Source organism: Cydia strobilella, chromosome 24 (assembly GCF_947568885.1).
Source record: "Cydia strobilella chromosome 24, ilCydStro3.1, whole genome shotgun sequence".
NCBI classification, from domain to species: domain Eukaryota; kingdom Metazoa; phylum Arthropoda; class Insecta; order Lepidoptera; family Tortricidae; genus Cydia; species Cydia strobilella.
Genome location: NC_086064.1, coordinates 7,508,125 through 7,527,377, shown reverse-complemented (window position 1 = coordinate 7,527,377; position 19,253 = coordinate 7,508,125). Strand labels below are relative to the sequence as shown.

Sequence of the window (19,253 nt, the reverse complement as noted above, 5' to 3'; positions counted from 1 at the left end):
ATAAGGGCACACGGGGCCCGTGTAGGGCCCCCATCCCCAGGGGGCCCCGAAGAACAGACAGTAACACTAGTAACAGTATATTTGATCACCCATAATAAATAGATCATAGTAGAAAAATGTTAGATTAATTCGCTTTTAATCGAACCATCATCCAACATGGAATCATGGAGTGGAAACTTGTCGCGCGAGTGACTAAAAACACGTGAGTGAAACCGCTATGTTAGTTAATTCGCTTTTTTTACTTTCCAAAAGGGCAAAAATTCTTGTGCCCAAGGGCCCCATCATAGTTTAAGACGGCCTTGTCTAGTTCTGAATATCAGTATGGATCATCAATAGACAGCCAAGGGGCTGCCGCAAACAATTTCGATCATTGGTAGTCTCTTTGCCACTCGAATATGCAAAAGCGATAGAGATCGATAGCAAAATGTCGATGTTCGCTGTAAGACCTCTCTTTCTATCATCAGGATATTGTTTATAAATAAGGTCATGTGGGGTAAGAGAAACATTTATTTTACTCGGGGCAACAGAAACAAAACAGTATGAGGATACCCTAAGTGTTTTTGTCCCTATGTTCCTCTCACCCCATCTAACCTTAAGGTCCTCCACACTCGTGCGCGAATCGCGGCGCGAAGCCAAGAACCCGAGCGTGGAGTCTAGTTCGCTTATCAGCGAAATCGACTCCACACTCGCGTTCGCGGCTTCGCGCCGCGTAGTCTGGAGCGGGCTTTACCAGTTTTTTGGGTAGGAAAGAAATACAAAAATGTGTTCAATAATCATTTTATTCGAAAACTTAATCTAACCAACATCGTAGCGAGAACGTAAAAATAAATAGACTAACGACTAGACGATAGCTGTACAGGCGCGAGCCGTAGAAATAATCATATCACATATACCGAGGTTTTCCGGTGGTCAAACTCCAAGATAACCAAAAAAAAGGTTGAATTCTTCCTAATACATCACTGATACTGATACTTGGGGTAGCTCCAGCCAGCAGATCCTGCAGCAAGGACTAGGAAGGAGAGACTACGAGGGGGAGGCGAAGTTAGGGCGAAATAGCACTGTGAGCTCGCATGACTGATGATTCAGCTCAAGCGGCAGCGATTCGGTGCACTATGTCAGCGTCACATCACACCGGCTAAGCCTCAGATGCTAAGTCAGACTATGCGTGCAAACCAGCTTGCCCGAGACACCAGAGCACCCAGTAGATAAGAATGGAGTGTAGGGTCAGGCGTGGCTCACTCCGCGATTTCGTCGCGTCGCTACAAGTACATGCGGCCCACACCAATTTTGGTGTCTAGCCATAGTGATTGCCGCGCACCGCTACGGAACGGACGCCTGTTCGCGCTTGCGCCACCTAGCGGACATATCTGTCGTAATAGACGCGTTTTGTTAGAGAGTGAATTCTTCCTCACACATCACATTTTTTTAAAGGAGGCAAATGAGCAGATGAATCGTCTGATGGTAAGCAAGTATCGCTCACGGACACCTGCAACACCAGAGGTGTTAAATGATATAAAAGATGGGAGTACGCTTTTTTCTTGTAGGCTCTTTTTCTTTCCTTTTGATAAGTCGCGAGATTAAAAATTCTCGCGAGAGTCGGAGATATTTGCTAGATGAGATCGTAATATTTACATTATTAGCTAGCTCTAGAACATAGCTACAATTTTTATAGTTAAAGAAAAAATACCTAAACTCGCCGTGCGTGTGAATTTCTCCATACCTTCCGTAGGGAGGCGCATAGCGACATCTACCGTACGAATGTTCTATCTTAACAGCACCAGAGCCTCAAGTAAAAAATCTCCGCTCAAGCAGGATTCTAAAAACAGAAAAATCCGTTTTGAGACACATGAAAAGCAACACAGCGAATGATATTTGGATGTTTGAACATCGGAAAACCTTGGTTACGAGATGATGGTACATGTCCAAATGAATATTGAAAAATGAAGAATTTAAGAAGACCCTAACAACAACTTAAAATAAAAAGATAAATAAAGTTTTTAGTATTTTTGACAACCTACTTATGGCCAGTACAGGAGCGTCGGAAATCAGCATATCTCCACGGAAATCTGTGAAACTTTTCCACAAAAGTATGGAAATTTTGATTTGGAATTGTTGTTACTGTCAGTTGGTAGTACTGATCAAAAGTGTTGCCAAATAAAATAAAATAAATTACAGGAAAATAAATTAGAGTAGTGAATAAATATCAGTCAGACATGTACCAGCATCTAAACATCTTAATCTCAATTAATATTTACATATTACAATGCTAACTTATACAAAGATTTGGCTTGAAACTGTGATATTGTATTCGAAAACTGGTCACACTGTTTTGGTATGTAGAATCAGTAGTCTTAATATAGCATTGCCATACAAAAATATCTGAGGCGGCGGCAGTATTTTTTGGTGCTTAACATTTACTTTTTAATCTCCCTGTCTAGCTAGCAGTAAAGTGGTCCTCGATCGTCGAAGCTTATGGACGCTAGCTTCATGGGTATAACAAGTGTTTTGTGTTTACTTATTTTTGACAGTAAACTGCCGCCATCAGAGATTTTTATTGAGAAACTATCATATTCAGTCTCCGTAAACTTAGAATTCCACTGATTAAAACATTAATTAAATAAATTGAACATACAAACTAAATCAAATATAAAACTGGCTGCAATGTTTGGTCTACACAAAATTAATGGTAATCTAAAAATTAAGTGTGATTCTGCTCAAAGATTGCATCTTTTTAAAGATTTAAATGTCCAATGTACCTCTGAGTACAATCACACTAAGGAATGAATGATTATTAAATATATGTACAAATTCAAAAGGATAGATAATATAGATATGTCAAAGTCTAGATATGTCAACTCAGTATTGCCATGAAGAAAATAATTTGAGCAAGAAAGGAATGATACCAATAGAGATTTTTAAAGCTTACTGGTTAACTATTGTCTCGAAAAAGACGGTTTTTGGGTAAATTTTCCCGAGCAGTTTAGCACTGGCAATAATGCTCGGTAGCTTTTCATCTACTGGCAACTCCGCTTTTCTGTCATGGCGCTTCGTCACTTCAAATGTCATTTTGACGTAAACTAACGTCACAATCAGTAAAATTAGCAGCCTTTAATATGAAGTTAATCTTCGTCTTTATTTTAAAAATGTCATTTTGAAGCATTAATCGAGCGACCATAGAGAAAATTTACCAAAAAACCGCAAATAGGAACTCCCTACCCATAGGCCATAGCCCAACATTCACTAATGTAAAATGAAAATATTGTACTATAGTAAATGTAAGCTAATGACCTCGGTAACACGTAGAAACAATGATATGATCAAAAAACCATTAAATGCGATTATCATATATCATCAATTTATAATCAATATGGACATTATGGACGTACGTATTTTCGTAGCCATGTTTTCTTTGCGTGCATCGAAACGAACCATAAACAGAAAAAAATTGTAGAAGGTATATAGTCTATGGAAGATCATGAATTGACATCTTATTCATCAAAACGAATTATTCAATTAGAAAATATATTGCGTTACTTAACAGATTTGATTACATACCTTTATGTGACGTGGCAACATTAAATCGTATACAATATATATTGACCAAAAGTGTTGCCACATATTTTGTAACTTTTTTTTTTCAATGTTTATAGTACGTTCCGGTATACGCATAGACAGTGAACAATGTAAGCTAGGAACCCTATCTGCTTATTTTAATACCTAGCCGTTACTACCTCTTTCGTACATATTTATATCATTCACATGTAATACTATATACAAATAGCATATAAATCAATTTTGTATTATAAGAATTTGTGCATTTATAATGATTTTCTATTTTATTTTCAAAACTTGATTATCATGTTAAAATTACTGTTCCATGTTATAAATTGTTTCAAAATAATATTTTGTTATATTGATTCCATATAGCATTACATGTGAATTACATATATTAGACTACCAAATATTCATTTAAATTAGCTACATTCAAGTTCCTTCTGTGAAAGTCTACATTTGACAGTCAGTAAAACAATATCTTTCCAAATTGGCAACTGAAACATTTTTAAATGCAAGCGAGTTCATATAGGAACACTGCATTTAAAGATTAAAGATTATTTATTTAAAGATTATCTTCATCCTGACAGTCGGGTTTTTAAGTTGCCAATATTGAAAAAAGACTGTTGGTAGTAAAAAAAATACTGGCCGTAAAATACTTTTCTAAACTGCCAGTATTCATTACACATTAATTTTTCCACAGTCATAAATCAAAACAGTTACTATCAATTCGAAATAATAATTTTGACCTTATAAAGCAACTAATATACCAATAGTTACATATTTTAGGTTATATATTAGATTTTTCCATTATTATATATAGTTTTTGTCATATATTAAGTCCAAATAGTGTACAACAGAACTCCAAAATTCGTAAACTTTCAATGTTTTGGAGAAATGTAAAATTTCTTTAAGTGGACGAAGTAAGGTGCTCATATCAATGTCACGTCATATACTAAGTGTCAGTGCCTTAACTTAATTTGACAGCTCGAACTCACCCTTGACATTTGAAAAGGCAACCTATAGGCAACCATTCACCAAAGATAAGTTCGAGCGGCCAAGTGCAAATGTCAAAATAAATAACGTCAAGTGATATTTGGCAATCTCCTAACCGAATCAATAAGTACAATAACTAATCAGCATCGCCAGTTCAAATCAACAGTTATAACATTTTTTTTAATTTCACCTGGCAACACCGTACGCCCTAAAAAAAGAATTAAATCAAGACTTATACGTACGAATTACATCTTTGATCTGGGCTCTACAGAGCGGACACTGGCCTCCACCTTTGCCCCTCCACTGCTGAACCGCGCACCTATAGCACATGCACATATGTCCACACATGTACAGCACAGAGTCAATGGGGTTCTCGTAGCAGATCGTGCACTCGGTGCCGGTGAGGTTCTGTCCCTCGCCGATGACGGAGTAGATGGGCTGGTGGTGGTTGGGTTGTCGGGAGGTGGAGGGCCGCTCGACCCGCTCGGGCTGGATGTTGACGAGCTCGTTGCAGCTGTTCTGGGTGGCCGAGCACGAGTCGGCCGCGGGGGCGGGCGCGCGGCGCGGGTAGGGGGGAGGGGCGGGCGAGCACGCCGGAGGCGACATGGGGGGGAGGCTGCTCAGGCAGAGCTGGGATGACTGGATTGGCTGAAAAGAAGAAAAAAAATCGTAAGTTTTTGAATACAAAGAAGGTACTGACTGTTTCTTTCCTCTAGACGGCACAGTTCGTATGAAACATACATATCTTCATAAGATCATATTGCTTCATCTAATGTACAGAGAACTAGCTTATTGGAAAACATTTTTGGGATATACCTCAAGCATCGAGAGGAATTCTCAACAATCTAAAAAAAGATTAATTTGATTAATACTGTAACTCACCTCAATATAATGCGCGCTGGCCAACGTCATCTGCTGATTGCCGCCATTCTGAGCACCATTCTGCGGCGGCAGGCTCACGACCAGCACGGTCCCCCCGGCACTAGTCTGTATCGGTTGCGCCGAGCCCGCCAGCACCCTCAGCTGCTGCGGCGGCGTCTGAGCCGTCTGCGTACTCAACATCCTAACTTTCTGCGTAGCCCCGTAGATATCCACAAACGCCCATAACCTTAAGGTGTGGTCTACGTGCATGACTGTGATAGGATTCGATCCATTCCTGCTAACGCGGACTTCACCGTCTAAAGTTAAAGTTACAGCCAGCTCGTCGCCTCTGCGTAAACCGTTGGCGGCGTCTCTACGCACGACCCAATACTCTGGACGGTCTAGAAGCTGTTCAGCATCATCAGGTAGATCACAAGATCTTAATGTCGCTGGGTCGCAGGAGGTCAGACCGATGGCTAAGCTGCCGGCGTAGGCGGTTTCTGTAGAGAGGATTTGGACTACGATCGTTTGCCCTGGACGCATAGGACGCGCAGTAAACACGTATCCTTGGCAGAACTCAGCCTCAATCCTAGCTGCGACCCCTCTATCGTTAATAAACTGCACGTTCCTCCCTTTAGTCCTGTGTAGGCTTAGAGGCACTAATGGATTCTGGTATCTAGGCTGCGGGAGTGGCTCTTCAACAGACAGTGATCGCATTCCAGATATAAGTCTGTCTTCTTCTACAGGACTTTGATTCGGTCTTCTAACTTGATTCGGGACTCTCGGATCAGCGAATTGAACTGCTGTACAGTTTCCGTATACATCTACAAGCGCCCAGAGCGGCGAGCGAGTATCTACTCCTGTAAAGAAGAGCCCTTTATCCTCTCCGTTGACGCCGAAGTGGACATCTCCGGCGGAGTTCACGTAGTAGTACAAGATGTTGTCTTTTTCGCAGAACCTCTCGCCTAAAGCCTTGGCCCAGTTACCGGGTTTGTTGGTGAGATCGGGGCAGGCGTATTTGGGGAGCGAGTGGGACAGGGTCGTTGGGTCGTGGGTGGTGAAGCCGAAGCGGATGACGCCGCTCCAGCTGTTGGAGATCTCGACGAAGCGAATGCAGACCTGGAAAAAGAAATAGTGTCCTTAGTATTTATTTAACAATAACCCGGAAAACATTTCGTCTTCAAGGGTCGAATTGAGGCTGTGAAAAGCAGTCTATTTAAGGATATCAGAAACAAGATATATACCTACTAATATTATAAATGCGAAAGTAACTGTGTGTCTGTTACCTCTTTTCATTTAGATAAAGTGTGGTATGGAGGTGAATTGAGGCCCAGGAAAGGACATAAAATAGTTTTTATTATTCATTATCATCATTCCACACAGACAAAGTTGCGGACAGTAGCTAGTGTCTTTATACAGAAGAGAGATCATCTCATTAACCCTGACCTCGCACTAAACGTGCGCACTTGCAAAAATTTTCCACACACTTGGTTACTGATCTATTGTTTGACATCCTGATGTTATGTCTTCAGAAGAGTGTTTAACAGCATCAGAAGTCGTATCTCACCTTCTCATTAACCCTAGCTAGTGTCTTTATACAGAAGAGAGATATATCATCATCTCATTAACCCTGACCTCGCACTAAACGTGCGCACTTGCAAAAAGTTTCCACACACTTGGTTACTGATCTATTGTTTGACATCCTGATGTTATGTCTTCAGAAGAGTGTTAAACAGCATCAGAAGTCGTATCTCACCTTCTCATTAACCCTAGCTAGTGTCTTTATACAGAAGAGAGATATATCATCATCTCATTAACCCTGACCTCGCACTAAACGTGCGCACTTGCAAAAAGTTTCCACACACTTGGTTACTGATCTATTGTTTGACATCCTGATGTTATGTCTTCAGAAGAGTGTTAAACAGCATCAGAAGTCGCATCTCACCTTCTCATTAACCCTGACCGGCCTCGCGCTGAACGCGACGCCCTTGCAGAAGCTTTCGACTCGTCGGGCGACAGATCCATCCCTGGATATCCTGATGTTCTCTCCGTGGACGCTGTGGAAGCCCAGCGGGGGCAGGTTGTTGGGGGCGCCGCCGGTGCAGGAGGTGCGGGGCGCTGTAACAAAGGAGGGGGACATTTAGATTGTGCTAATTTAATTTTGATTTATAAGAGATAGCGCACTAAACCTAGACCTTCTTAGCGACGGGGTTCTTAAAAACCCGATTGCGACAGTGTGGGAGCTAAAGGACAGTTTATAGGATTAATTGTGACGTTTTCAACCAAAAGGTTGATTTTTAATAGAAGCTATATGGAAATAGCGCCTTACTGACAAGCGACAATAAGTACCCTTTTAGTTGAAAATGGCACAATTGATGGTTTTCATGCTGATATACCAATAAATATGAATGTTTATTTTAACACAGTTACTTAATAGCGATATTGTATTTCTGTCGTTGTAGGCGCTATAAGATTGACGCAGCATTTGTCAAGACGTCCAAATTTTTTTTCACCTCAGCAGCTCGAACAAGCCTATACCTATATATATAATTCACAATAGTTATTTGTGCAACGAGAGAGGAAAGTTGGTCTTTCTTGCGAGTGTTTATTTTGAGTCCCGAGAAAGCGAAAGATTCTAAGGTAGAATCTTGAGCGTAGCGAGGGACTCAAAAACACGAGATGTAAAATAACTTTGCTCTCGTGTTGCACACATAATTTTTCACCTCAGTAGTGAGAACATATTAAAGGTTAAAATGTATTTCTAATTACACAGAATAAACAGAAAAAAAAAGTATTATAATATGTACGATACGATAAGATACGATACGATACGAGACCGGACCGTACCGTACCGTACCGTACCATACCATAAAAAAAAATGTAATAAAAGTATGAAGTACATGGCCTTCACTAAATTAAAAAGCTACATTGTTTCACTCCCTGGAGTGAGGAAAGTCGCACTTTCCTCACTCCAGGGAGTGACGAAAGTAGGCTTGTTCGAGCTGCTGAGGTGAAAATAATTATTGTCGATCACAATTGATTGATTTAAGATTGTATTAAAACGGCTCCTTAAGCGTTAAACAATATTCCACGCATTACCCTTTACATAATGTTGTAACAGGACCCTTCCCCAATAGTTCACGTCATTGCACAGAGGAAGCACGTGCAGGGGGTGTTCCGCCTCGGTGCTTGAGGGCTACTTGTTGCTTGTGTCAAAAAAGAGCTCTTATTATAATGGAGCAAGGTACAAAATTGTTAAACAAGCCTTTGTTCAGAACCGTAATGTGCGGGCGTCAGAATTATGTATACAGGTATAATGTAAAGTTTTAAACTAGGTCTTTTTTAATGATGTGGTGGAATGACCTGTACTGTATGGGTATGGTGGTCCGAGAGTGTAGGTATAATTGTTTTCTAAGGTAAAAGGCAATAAATATATAAATTATATTAGGAAGCAATCCCTGTACGATTCTAGCCTTTGGAAATTTTGCAATAATAAAAATAACACAATCATCTCTTCTTTTCCTTTGCCTTATCCCACATTAGGTGGGGTCGGCTCTCCTTATCCTTCGGCGCCAAGACGATCTGTCTTGAGTTGTCGGGTTGGGTAGTTGGGCTTTTTCCAATAGTTTGGCCATACTCGTCCACCACGTCAGAGGGTAAAATAACACAATCATAAACAGAATATATCCCTTCTCTAGATGTTTGCAAGCAGGTGCGCATAATTCTCACATTTACAGTTTTCATGTATTTTTTTATATTCAAATAAAATATTAATATTATTATTATAGTTGAAATGGTTAGCGCTAGTCACACGGAGCGCTTGACATCATATTTGCGTTCAAACGAGTTAAAAACAATATTTGTTTAAGCCGAGTAACGGCGTTGTCTTAGCTTTTATATTAATAAGTCAAAGCTTGAGTTCTCTAGCTAGATATTAGAGTCCTTTTAAAGTGGACTTAAGATCCTAAAATACTTTTCAAAACGTGGTCTTAGTACATGCATCATGGTTCCGTTACGTCCGTCAGTACCTGTCATCAGTGTCATCTTAAGTCATTGTCAATAGAGTTGACAGCATAGGCTCTAAACATCCAGCATCAGGACATTCAACTTACAGTGTCTGTCTAAGCTAACTTTGCACCGACTTCAATATTACAAAGTGTGGAGTGTCATTCACATTAAAACCATCATATTTTCATAGAAACTTGACATAAAAGATGACATTGCCACACTTTTGTCATTGTAAATGGCATGCAAAGTTAGCTTGGTCCGACATTATGTACTTTATAATAAACATTTCCGTGGCACGGTCCGAGTTACAGCACTCAAAAGTTCAAGACACTCCCCTGCGTCAGCGCACCCCACAAGATGGCCACCTGCGCGGCAGATGCGCGCGCAGCTTGCCTCTATTACGAGTAAGCCGACTGTACTATTTGGACCGATATTTATAGAGAATGTCTAAGATCGCAATGTTTATCCTCTGTAAGACCCAGGGCTTTTGCTGTGCCTTTGAATTTATTTCTATAAGTTTTCATAATTCGAATTTAATTTGTACTTCCACAAGTACACGGGGATTTAAGACGATTGTAATAGTAAGAAAAATAGAAGCGCTTAGGCTCTCTGATTTGTTTCATAGTATTGTTTGGTCGTTTTTACCTTCCTATAGGTAGTTTTTGACCGAGCGACCGTGGAGCAGCGTTTTCGTTTCAGTTTGTTCAGTTTGGCTTATGCTTTTCGATATCAGATTCTGTCCCGGTGTTTTTTTCTACTGATCGCAGTTCTAAACCGAATGTCGTGAATTCGTAAGTAGATTCTATGGTTATATGTATGTATTTTGTTGGTTCGGTTTAAGGACACTTTAATACATTTATTCATTTAAGACGAGGTGCTTTTCTATTAAAACTGTATACAAGTGAAAGTTTAATATCAACATCGTTCTAACACTTATCTAATAATGAGTATAACACGATAAACGCCCTATTGTAAGATAATACAAAAACTATGAGGGTACTCGAGCCAGGTGGCTGTCACAGAGGGGCGGCCATTTTGAATTTAGGCACATCCGCCGGAAGCAGATCGATCTCGGTTTTCTTCCAATTTTGTTGGGGGATGATTCGGAAATGGCGTAGGAGTCGGAATCGGAAGTCGATAAAAACTATATTTTGGGCGTGCGAATTGTATATTTATTTAATAAACTTATTTTACTTTCATATAAAAAACTTACCTCGATTACAAACTCACCTCGCCTTTTTCGGAAACAAAGAATATGTAATACATAACAACATATGAGACGATTTTTCAAAGCTAAACAGAGTTTATATGTAAATATGAAATAATTTGACAATAAACACCTAATGTCCTTTATATAGGACAAAAAACCTAAACTATAAAAGCACGCTAAAAACGCGATAATATACCTTTTAAGTCCCGTCGACGTTTAGATTTTGTTTTTTGTAGTCCTTTCAAAGTTGTAGGCTACAACGGCGTAAATATTGTCTTATGCCACTTGACATGATCCTTCCGGCCGATTTCGACCATGGCGACCACTTCGACTCCGTCTTATGCCACTTGACATGATCCTTCCGGCCGATTTCGACCATGGCGACCACTTCGACTCCTAGTAACTAGGAGCTAACTATTACAGTTAGCACGGCGCTCGTGCGCCCGAATATTAAAGTACTAACTACTAATAATACTTGTACCCAATTAAACAGTCATCTTCTTTGTGGCTAACGCACCTGCGTTTCAGACTTCAGACACCTGTTTTAAAGAGCACTTGATATACCGGTGATAATGTCAATTTAATGTATTTTGTACTTTCACCAGGACATACAGTACCTATACATAGTATAATGAAGAAAACATAACAATTAACAAAAAAAACTATGAAAACGGATTATATCGCGTATATTGAATTTATAATACATCCCGACGTTTCGAACTCTTTACAGCGTTCGTGGTCAACGGGTGACCCGTCACCCGTCACCCGTTGACCACGAACGCTGTAAAGAGTTCGAAACGTCGGGATGTATTATAAATTCAATATACGCGATATAATCCGTTTTCATAGTTTTATTTCATGAGTAACTATCGCGGTAACCGAAGACAATATTATAACAATTAACAATTAGATATAGCCTGTCCGTTTAGAATAATTAAATGTACACTCAGCAAAACTATTACCTTAACATTTTTTTTTAATGATTTAATTGTTCGTTTATTTATATTTTTTGACTTGGTTTATGAATTTTGTGATTGATTATTTTTAATTATTTTTAATTCTACTTGTAAATAGTGTGTAGGTACATAATATGGACTATTTGTCTGCAATAAACGAGCGAGAAAAGAGCGTATTCCCATCTTAAAGGCCGGCAACGCACTTACAACCCCTCTGGTGTTGCGGGTGTCCATGGGCGGCGGTAATCGCTTTCCATCAGGTGATCCGTCTGCTCGTTTGCCTCCTATTTCATAAAAAAAAAAAAAAAAAAAACGATTACGATACATATTTGTATATAGGGGTGCTAAGCCAATAGTTTACATTTGTGACGTTTTCAACCAAAAGGTACCACATTGTCGCTTGTTGATAAGGTTGATTTCTAATTGAAGCTATATGGAAATAGCGCCTTACTGACAAGCGACAATAAGTATCCTTTTGGTTGAAAATGGCACATTTGTACATTTATTATTCTACACAGTATAACTTAAGAAGAAATTGGAGACTACTTTTTTAACAGGACGACAATTTCCTATGTATTTTCCGAAATTACCTTTAATAAAGCGTTAATATTACGCGTCAAAGTTATATTTGACCACCATTTGTGGTATTTTCTATAAAAAGGTACCTTATTGTCGATTGCGCTTACGCCATTATAAACGATGATCCGATGTACAATGCCGCGCGACGCTGTGCGGCGTAAGCGCCATCGACAATAAGGTCCCTTTTCATAGAATTCATTTTAGAAATCGAAGACGAGATATAGAATTTGAAATTTAGAAGTGACAAGGAGAAATTGTTGTCAAAATATCGCATCACCAAACATCTGTTCTGTAAATCTAATTATAGGACAGTCACGTGCTGTCAATTAATGTTGACAGGGCTGTAAATATTGACTAATCCCTTTTGCCTAATTACTGGAGGGTGTAGGGCGTAAATATAGGGGTGAGTTTCGTATTATTAGACACGAAGATTTAATTAGTAGTAGTAGTAGTAGTAGTAAATCACTTTATTGTACAAAACAAAAATTGATAACATGAAATTCATATAAATTTAGGTACAAAGGGGAGGCGAGGCGATTAGTAATACTATAACCCCCATGGCCTTTTTGCAGGAACGTCTGAGGATATACAGTCTAGCAAAAAAGAGTACAAATAAAAAAGTGGCAACACTGTACTGTCGTCCCATTTTCCTTAGATTAATTTGAAAGGGACGACACTACAGTGTTGCCACTTTTTAATTTGTACTCTTTTTTGCTAGACTGTAGTGGAGGTAATATCAGGTGAACTTTCCGGCTTGTGGAATGAAAAAAGTTCACCTGATATAAACTCAACTACTTATAAAGCCAGTCACAGACGGAGCGATAATATATCGGCAGATATCGTAAGATACGACATCTTACGATATCTTTTACGTACTATTTGAGTCCACACACGAAGCTGTAATATATGTTCTTACGATATCTTATCGCAAGGCATCTTAAGATACCATAAGATATAGCTCGGTATATTACGATATATTTTGGTATATTTCGTCTCTCTTACAATGTAGGTGCTAGACAGAGCGCTATTTTTTGTATCGTTGGCGTGTGTGGTGCTTAGCGATACTCTAAAGTCTAAGATATCTGTCGGTATATGTCGATGTATTATCGCTCAGTCTGTGATGGGCTTAAGCTGTTACTAGTCTACAAAGACTTGGAACTACAGTAAATAGAAACCTAGGCTAGGATTTCCATAAGCCTAGACAGAAACGGGTTGATTTAGAAGAAAATAGCGTATTGAACTAAAACAAGGCATGTATTTCGGGCATAGAGCAAGTTTTTACGTTAGTTTAGTTCTTGCGTTTTATTATCAACAAACTACAAGAATGAAAAACATTTATTTTTCTAGAAACATAATATTACTTCTTGTATACGCTCAAAGTTCAATAGACTAATTACCTATCTATTATTTAGCCAAATCGATTTTGCAATAACTGTCACTCAAGCCAAAACATTAATAGCAGTAACGAAACGCAATTCTCAGAACGCAAGCGCACTAAATGTCACCCCGTGCGTCATGACGTCTTCCTGGTGCAATCCCTGGTCTAATTCTAGGCTTGTGACGTCAATGGTCTGATTTGAAAATAGAACCTTTGTTGTGCTAATCGTGGAACGAAACGCAAGGTATACAAGGTGTAGCGGTAATTTAAAATAAATACTATTCCTGTATTTAATATCGAAGATACTAAAAAGACGGTGAATGCTCTAATTTGTCCTATTGAACTGTCACTTTAGTAAAAAATTAGGATGAATTTTAGTAAAAGTTGCAAAATAAACACAAGTTAGAGTCGGACCAAGTGAACTCTGCATAGCATTTGTAATGTGGTAATAACAGTGTGGGAATTTTATCGTGTCCAAATTTCTATGACAAACTGACATTTGTTTTAATCTATTCGGTGCAGAGTTAGCTTAAACAGTGTCTAGATACAAATGTATCCGAATAATCATCATCATCATTTCATCATTTTTAAGCCCGTTAAAAATAATTTCAAAAGAATAAACAATCAAAAACGGAAGTTAACTTTTTCTATCTATAGAACTTCTAACAAAATCAACGGTCGAATAACTTCAAAACTCCCCCTAGTGTAATTATAGAGAACTATCAGATTTCCTTTTTCGAAAAAGGAACTGCGGGTCGCCCGCCGGCGCATCGGTGCGCATCTCCGTGAGCAACGAGGCCTGTGGCCTGTGATTGGTGGAAAGGCGACCAATCAAGGATTTGTATATGCATTGTCTTATGAGTGAATGACGCAATATTGTTTACATGACTTTAACCATTGAAATGTAAGTATGTTAGTCGAAGTGGCTTTAAGTACAAATGTATGTTTTGGAATTTTCGAACGGATTTGAGGATTATTATCACGTCTTATTTTTGGGTCTTGATTGACTTTTCCATCCATGCCTTCTTATAGCCAAGCCAATAGAAATTTGCCAAGAACACAGCAGCAACCTGTATACATCCAACCGAATTTAGTTTTGTAGACAACACGCCAACAAATCTAACTGTATGTTAGAACATCAAACTTAACAGCAACACACGTAACTATTGGTGTAACTGTAACTGATATTCAGACTCACAAAATGTGCCATTTTCAACCAAAAGGGTACTTATTTTCGCTTGTCAGTAAGACGCTATTTCCATATAGCTTCAATTAGAAATCAACCTTATCAACAAGCGACAATGTGGTACCTTTTGGTTGTAAACGTCACAAATATTAAGCGTTGCGGTACAGACTACAGTACAGTCGCCATCGGATATATCGGAGCGGTCGAGGTGCTCAAAAACTCTATCGCCTTGGAAATAGAGGCGTGTTCAGATATTTGTAACCACCTTGAAAATGACAGTCTGATTTTCCCTGTTTGTCCGAAAGATATTATATAGATATAAATATGTACGTACCAAAGTTATCAAACTGTCATTTCGGTATGGAATATAAAAAGCTTAGTAATTTTCGTACGAGGTGGGGGTGTAAATATTCTTAGCGCGTCAACTCGGAGGGTCCCTCCCTAATCTTGCAGCTGTGCATGTGTCGAATCTCAAGGGGATTTGTGTAATGAAAAGGCCATTGTGGCTCTTTGGGTTTATGGCGCCCTAGTACCTAATACTTAAAGACGGGACATGATAGCTTACTACGATAGTAATTTATTTAAGTAAATAACAAAAACAGCAAAAACAGAATTTAGAATGTCGTTTGGATTTTATCAGCAAAAAATGCATGACCAAGTTTTGTGTTTTATAAATTGTCCTATGTGTATAGAGCTTTTCGATCAATTTTATTACGAAGATATACTAGTATAAACATCCCGTTAGGCATGCTACATAGAAAATATGAATAGTAGGCAAAGGAAATTGTATGGCGTTGTCATAATGACATTGACAACATCGCAAGACGCAAGAAATGCACTCACATTTCCTTCTTCCTCATGCTGGCATCACACTTCGCTATATTTGGCAAATATTCGTGTTGCATCTCTTTCCTTTAACATACAAAACAAAAGGGATGCAACACGAATATTTGCCAAATACAGCTAAGTGTGGTGCTGGCATCACAGTAAACAAGCTCAAAACGGGTAACTATTATTAATTTTTCATAGTGTATCTTCTGATAAAACTTAACCTCAAACTTACCAACTTAAATTAAAATTTTCTTCACCCTAAATTAACCTAGAAACGCATTCAGGCGTGAAACTACCCGACATCTGTGCCTATTAAAAGTAAATCGAATCCACCCCCAAGGGATGGAGGGCCTTACTGGGTTATCGTTACGCTACTATGTATAGGACAGATTTCTTCTATTACAAAATTTAACTAATACAAGTAAGGAGTACTAATGATGCTTACGAAGGTTTTTGATTTTATTTTAGGCCTGTTTTGTTTTGATATCCTTATATTATTTAGCCCAAGCTTAAAAAGAAGAATCTCAGTTCGTACTGTTCGTAGCATTTTCAGAAGCACTTAATAAATTAGTAATTTTCATAAGCGTCACTGGTATAATGGTATATGTACTTAATGGTAAGAGAATGGGCACTGTGAATGACATCTCGCTTTGTGTGGTAGGGCACAGGACAGCGGATTTCATTCCAGATCTAGAGCAGAGCCCAACTGGGGAGGTACCTCCACCTTACAGAAAACCGCAGCCAAATAACACTAGACACTACTAATAGTGTTGTGTTCCTGCCGGTGAGTAAGGTTGCCAGAGCTCGAGGGAGAGGAGTGTTAGGGTCGGCAACGCGCATGTAACTCCTCTGGAGTTGCAGGCGTACATAGGCTACGGAGACTGCTTAACATCAGGCGGGCCGTACGCTTGTTTGCCACCGACGTAGTATAAAAAAAATGTGTCATAAAATTGATCTTTGTAAAAACACCTATTTGTTTATCTCAACAAATCAACAATCAATCGAGAATATTATTGACTGCCAGTTAAGAATATTGATTTCTGTAATAGATTATTTTATCCCTAAAACAAAAGAAATACGCGAGAATTACTAGTAAATAATCTGGATTATTTAATGTAAACCCTTCTTGTCTGGCTTCGTAAGTCCTAAATCCTTGACCCAATGTCCGTCTTAAATAAATAATACGACAGCCGCCAATCGCCATTGCTGCGGAACATGGCGTATATTTTTTCAAGTTTATTTACGACTGTTGGAAGATACGGTGCTAATTTGTGGTTCCTGTACTTTTTTAAGCAATATTGGGATTATTGGAATATAAGCTTTGTTTTTATTGTATTATCTTAAGTTTTGGGAACAAGGATGACATTTGTTATATATGTATGTTACATATTTTCTAAGACTGTTCCTATTAGTAATATAGACTGGTTCAGTTGTAGGCTTGACAGCCTACACTGAGCCTAAAGTAGTAAAGTGAGATAGACATATATAGCTCTCTGACGTTGAGTGTATCTAAAGAGTTTATGGTATTATTGTAATTGAATCTTTTATAAAACATAATATCAACATTGTTATAAATATTGTTAATATTTAATAGTTGATTAATACCAGTAAATGTCTAGTATTATATATTAGCATACCTAAAAGTGTTGATTAAAACAAAACGCCATTGATATGAGGAAGAACGAAACGCAAGTTATATTATATATATTATATATCCCAAGAAGGGATATATAATATAAATGAGAACATTTAGAACGCTTTGTAAAAATAACATTAAACTACATATCATTCAGCAGATAAATATAGTTTTAATTGGTGAATCCTCCAGCTGTTATTATGTATGTACTTGCTTAAATAGAGGTAGCTGTTTCGTGTTTTGGGAGGGTAACGTAAACTTTATAATAGCTATAATATAATTATAGTAACTAAACCAATACCTATTTAAAGTATAGGTAAGTTCAATAACCTATTATTGGTTGAATGGTAGACTAGTTTATACTATGTTTGTTTATATTTTAATATTGTTTATATTATCACGAGCGCGTGCCTTATTATAAATAGATCTTTGCATAGTTGTGTTTACATATTTACATATAAGCATTTTTAGAAAACGGCAGCGTAAGTACATCTTGAAGATAGTCCAAGTGATGACCATGTTTTGGCTGCCCAGAGACCTTTATAAAGGACAAATTCAAAAATTTAATTTTTACTAATTAAACAAATGAAGGTTCCATAATCAAAAGAAAAGCAGTGTCCTAGGAAGCTACGCATGTTTTTATGAAACCTAATTAAACAAATGAAGGTTCCATAATCAAAAGAAAAGCAGTGTCCTAGGAAGCTACGCATGTTTTTATGAAACCTAATTAAACAAATGACGGTTCCATAATCAAAAGAAAAGCATCAGTGTCCTAGGAAGCTACGCATGTTTTTATGAAACCTAATTAAACAAATGAACGTTCCATAATCAAAAGAAAAGCAGTGTCCTAGGAAGCTACGCATGTTTTTATGAAACCTAATTAAACAAATGACGGTTCCATAATCAAGAGAAAAGCAGTGTCCTAGGAAGCTACGAATGTTTTTATGAAACCTAATTAAACAAATGAAGGTTCCATAATCAAAGGAAAAGCAGTGTCCTAGGAAGCTACGCATGTTTTTATGAAACCTAATTAAACAAATAACGGTTCCATAATCAAAAGAAAAGCATCAGTGTCCTAGGAAGCTACGAATGTTTTTATGAAACCTAATTAAACAAATGAAGGTTCCATAATCAAAGGAAAAGCAGTGTCCTAGGAAGCTACGCATGTTTTTATGAAACCTAATTAAACAAATGATGGTTCCATAATCAAAAGAAAAGCAGTGTCCTAGGAAGCTACGCATGTTTTTATGAAACCTAATTAAACAAATGATGGTTCCATAATCAAAAGAAAAGCAGTGTCCTAGGAAGCTACGTATGTTTTTATGAAACCTAATTAAACAAATGATGGTTCCATAATCAAAAGAAAAGCAGTGTCCTAGGAAGCTACGCATGTTTTTATGACGTACACAATTCGGAATTTGACGGAACCATGCCGTATGTTTGGTAAACAATGATTTACACAAATGACGCGTATGGATGACATTGACAGCATGGTTTACAAACAATTTGAACAATCGTTTGTAGCAAAGAGAATTGAGTGTATAGAGGGTTATTGTCTTAGTAAATTTTGTAGTTACAGTAAATTTACTGCCATCTTTAAAAATATTATATAGATAAATTATTTTTTATTATTTTTAAAACGCCATATGACTGACCCATCTATTCGAGTATACATTTTTCTTGATTTACCGAGGCACGTCTTATTCTTAGACTTTACTTATCTTATACGGAGTTACATATATCTTTGTTTGTAGTAAAGCTAATAAACGATATAAAGGCAGGTTTCATGGGAGCCACTTTAAAGTTAAAATTTATGCAAATATTATGCAAATTGGGCTGAGAGAAGTTATTAAACTTTTGAGATCGTATTAAAGATTTTTGGTTCTATGAAATGCCATAAAATTTGTTTTTTGATGTTGCGATAATGGCTTTATGTCTATATAAGGAAAACTACAGTGGACAACAAATACCTACAGGAATTGGTTGGTAAATAATGGTCATTTTACCATATTCACATTTTTCCTTGCCAGTAAGTATCAGAAAAATGTGGGTAATTTACG

At 37.9% G+C, this 19,253-nt stretch overlaps 1 protein-coding gene across 3 annotated transcripts in view; it reads right to left on the bottom strand.

The window, feature by feature from the left end:
- Positions 1–763: 763 nt before the first annotated feature.
- LOC134751989 (protein neuralized) overlaps positions 764–19,253 on the bottom strand; it is a 61,425-nt gene continuing 42,935 nt past the window's right edge. For all 3 annotated transcript variants that reach the window (XM_063687531.1, XM_063687530.1, XM_063687532.1), the window contains exons 2-4: positions 7,355–7,527; positions 5,431–6,528; positions 764–5,196 (exon numbers count right to left, since the gene is read on the bottom strand). In XM_063687531.1, coding sequence (XP_063543601.1) covers positions 4,774–5,196; positions 5,431–6,528; positions 7,355–7,527 — 1,694 coding nt within the window. In that variant the 3' untranslated portion in view covers positions 764–4,773. The remainder of the gene's footprint in view (positions 5,197–5,430; positions 6,529–7,354; positions 7,528–19,253) is intronic.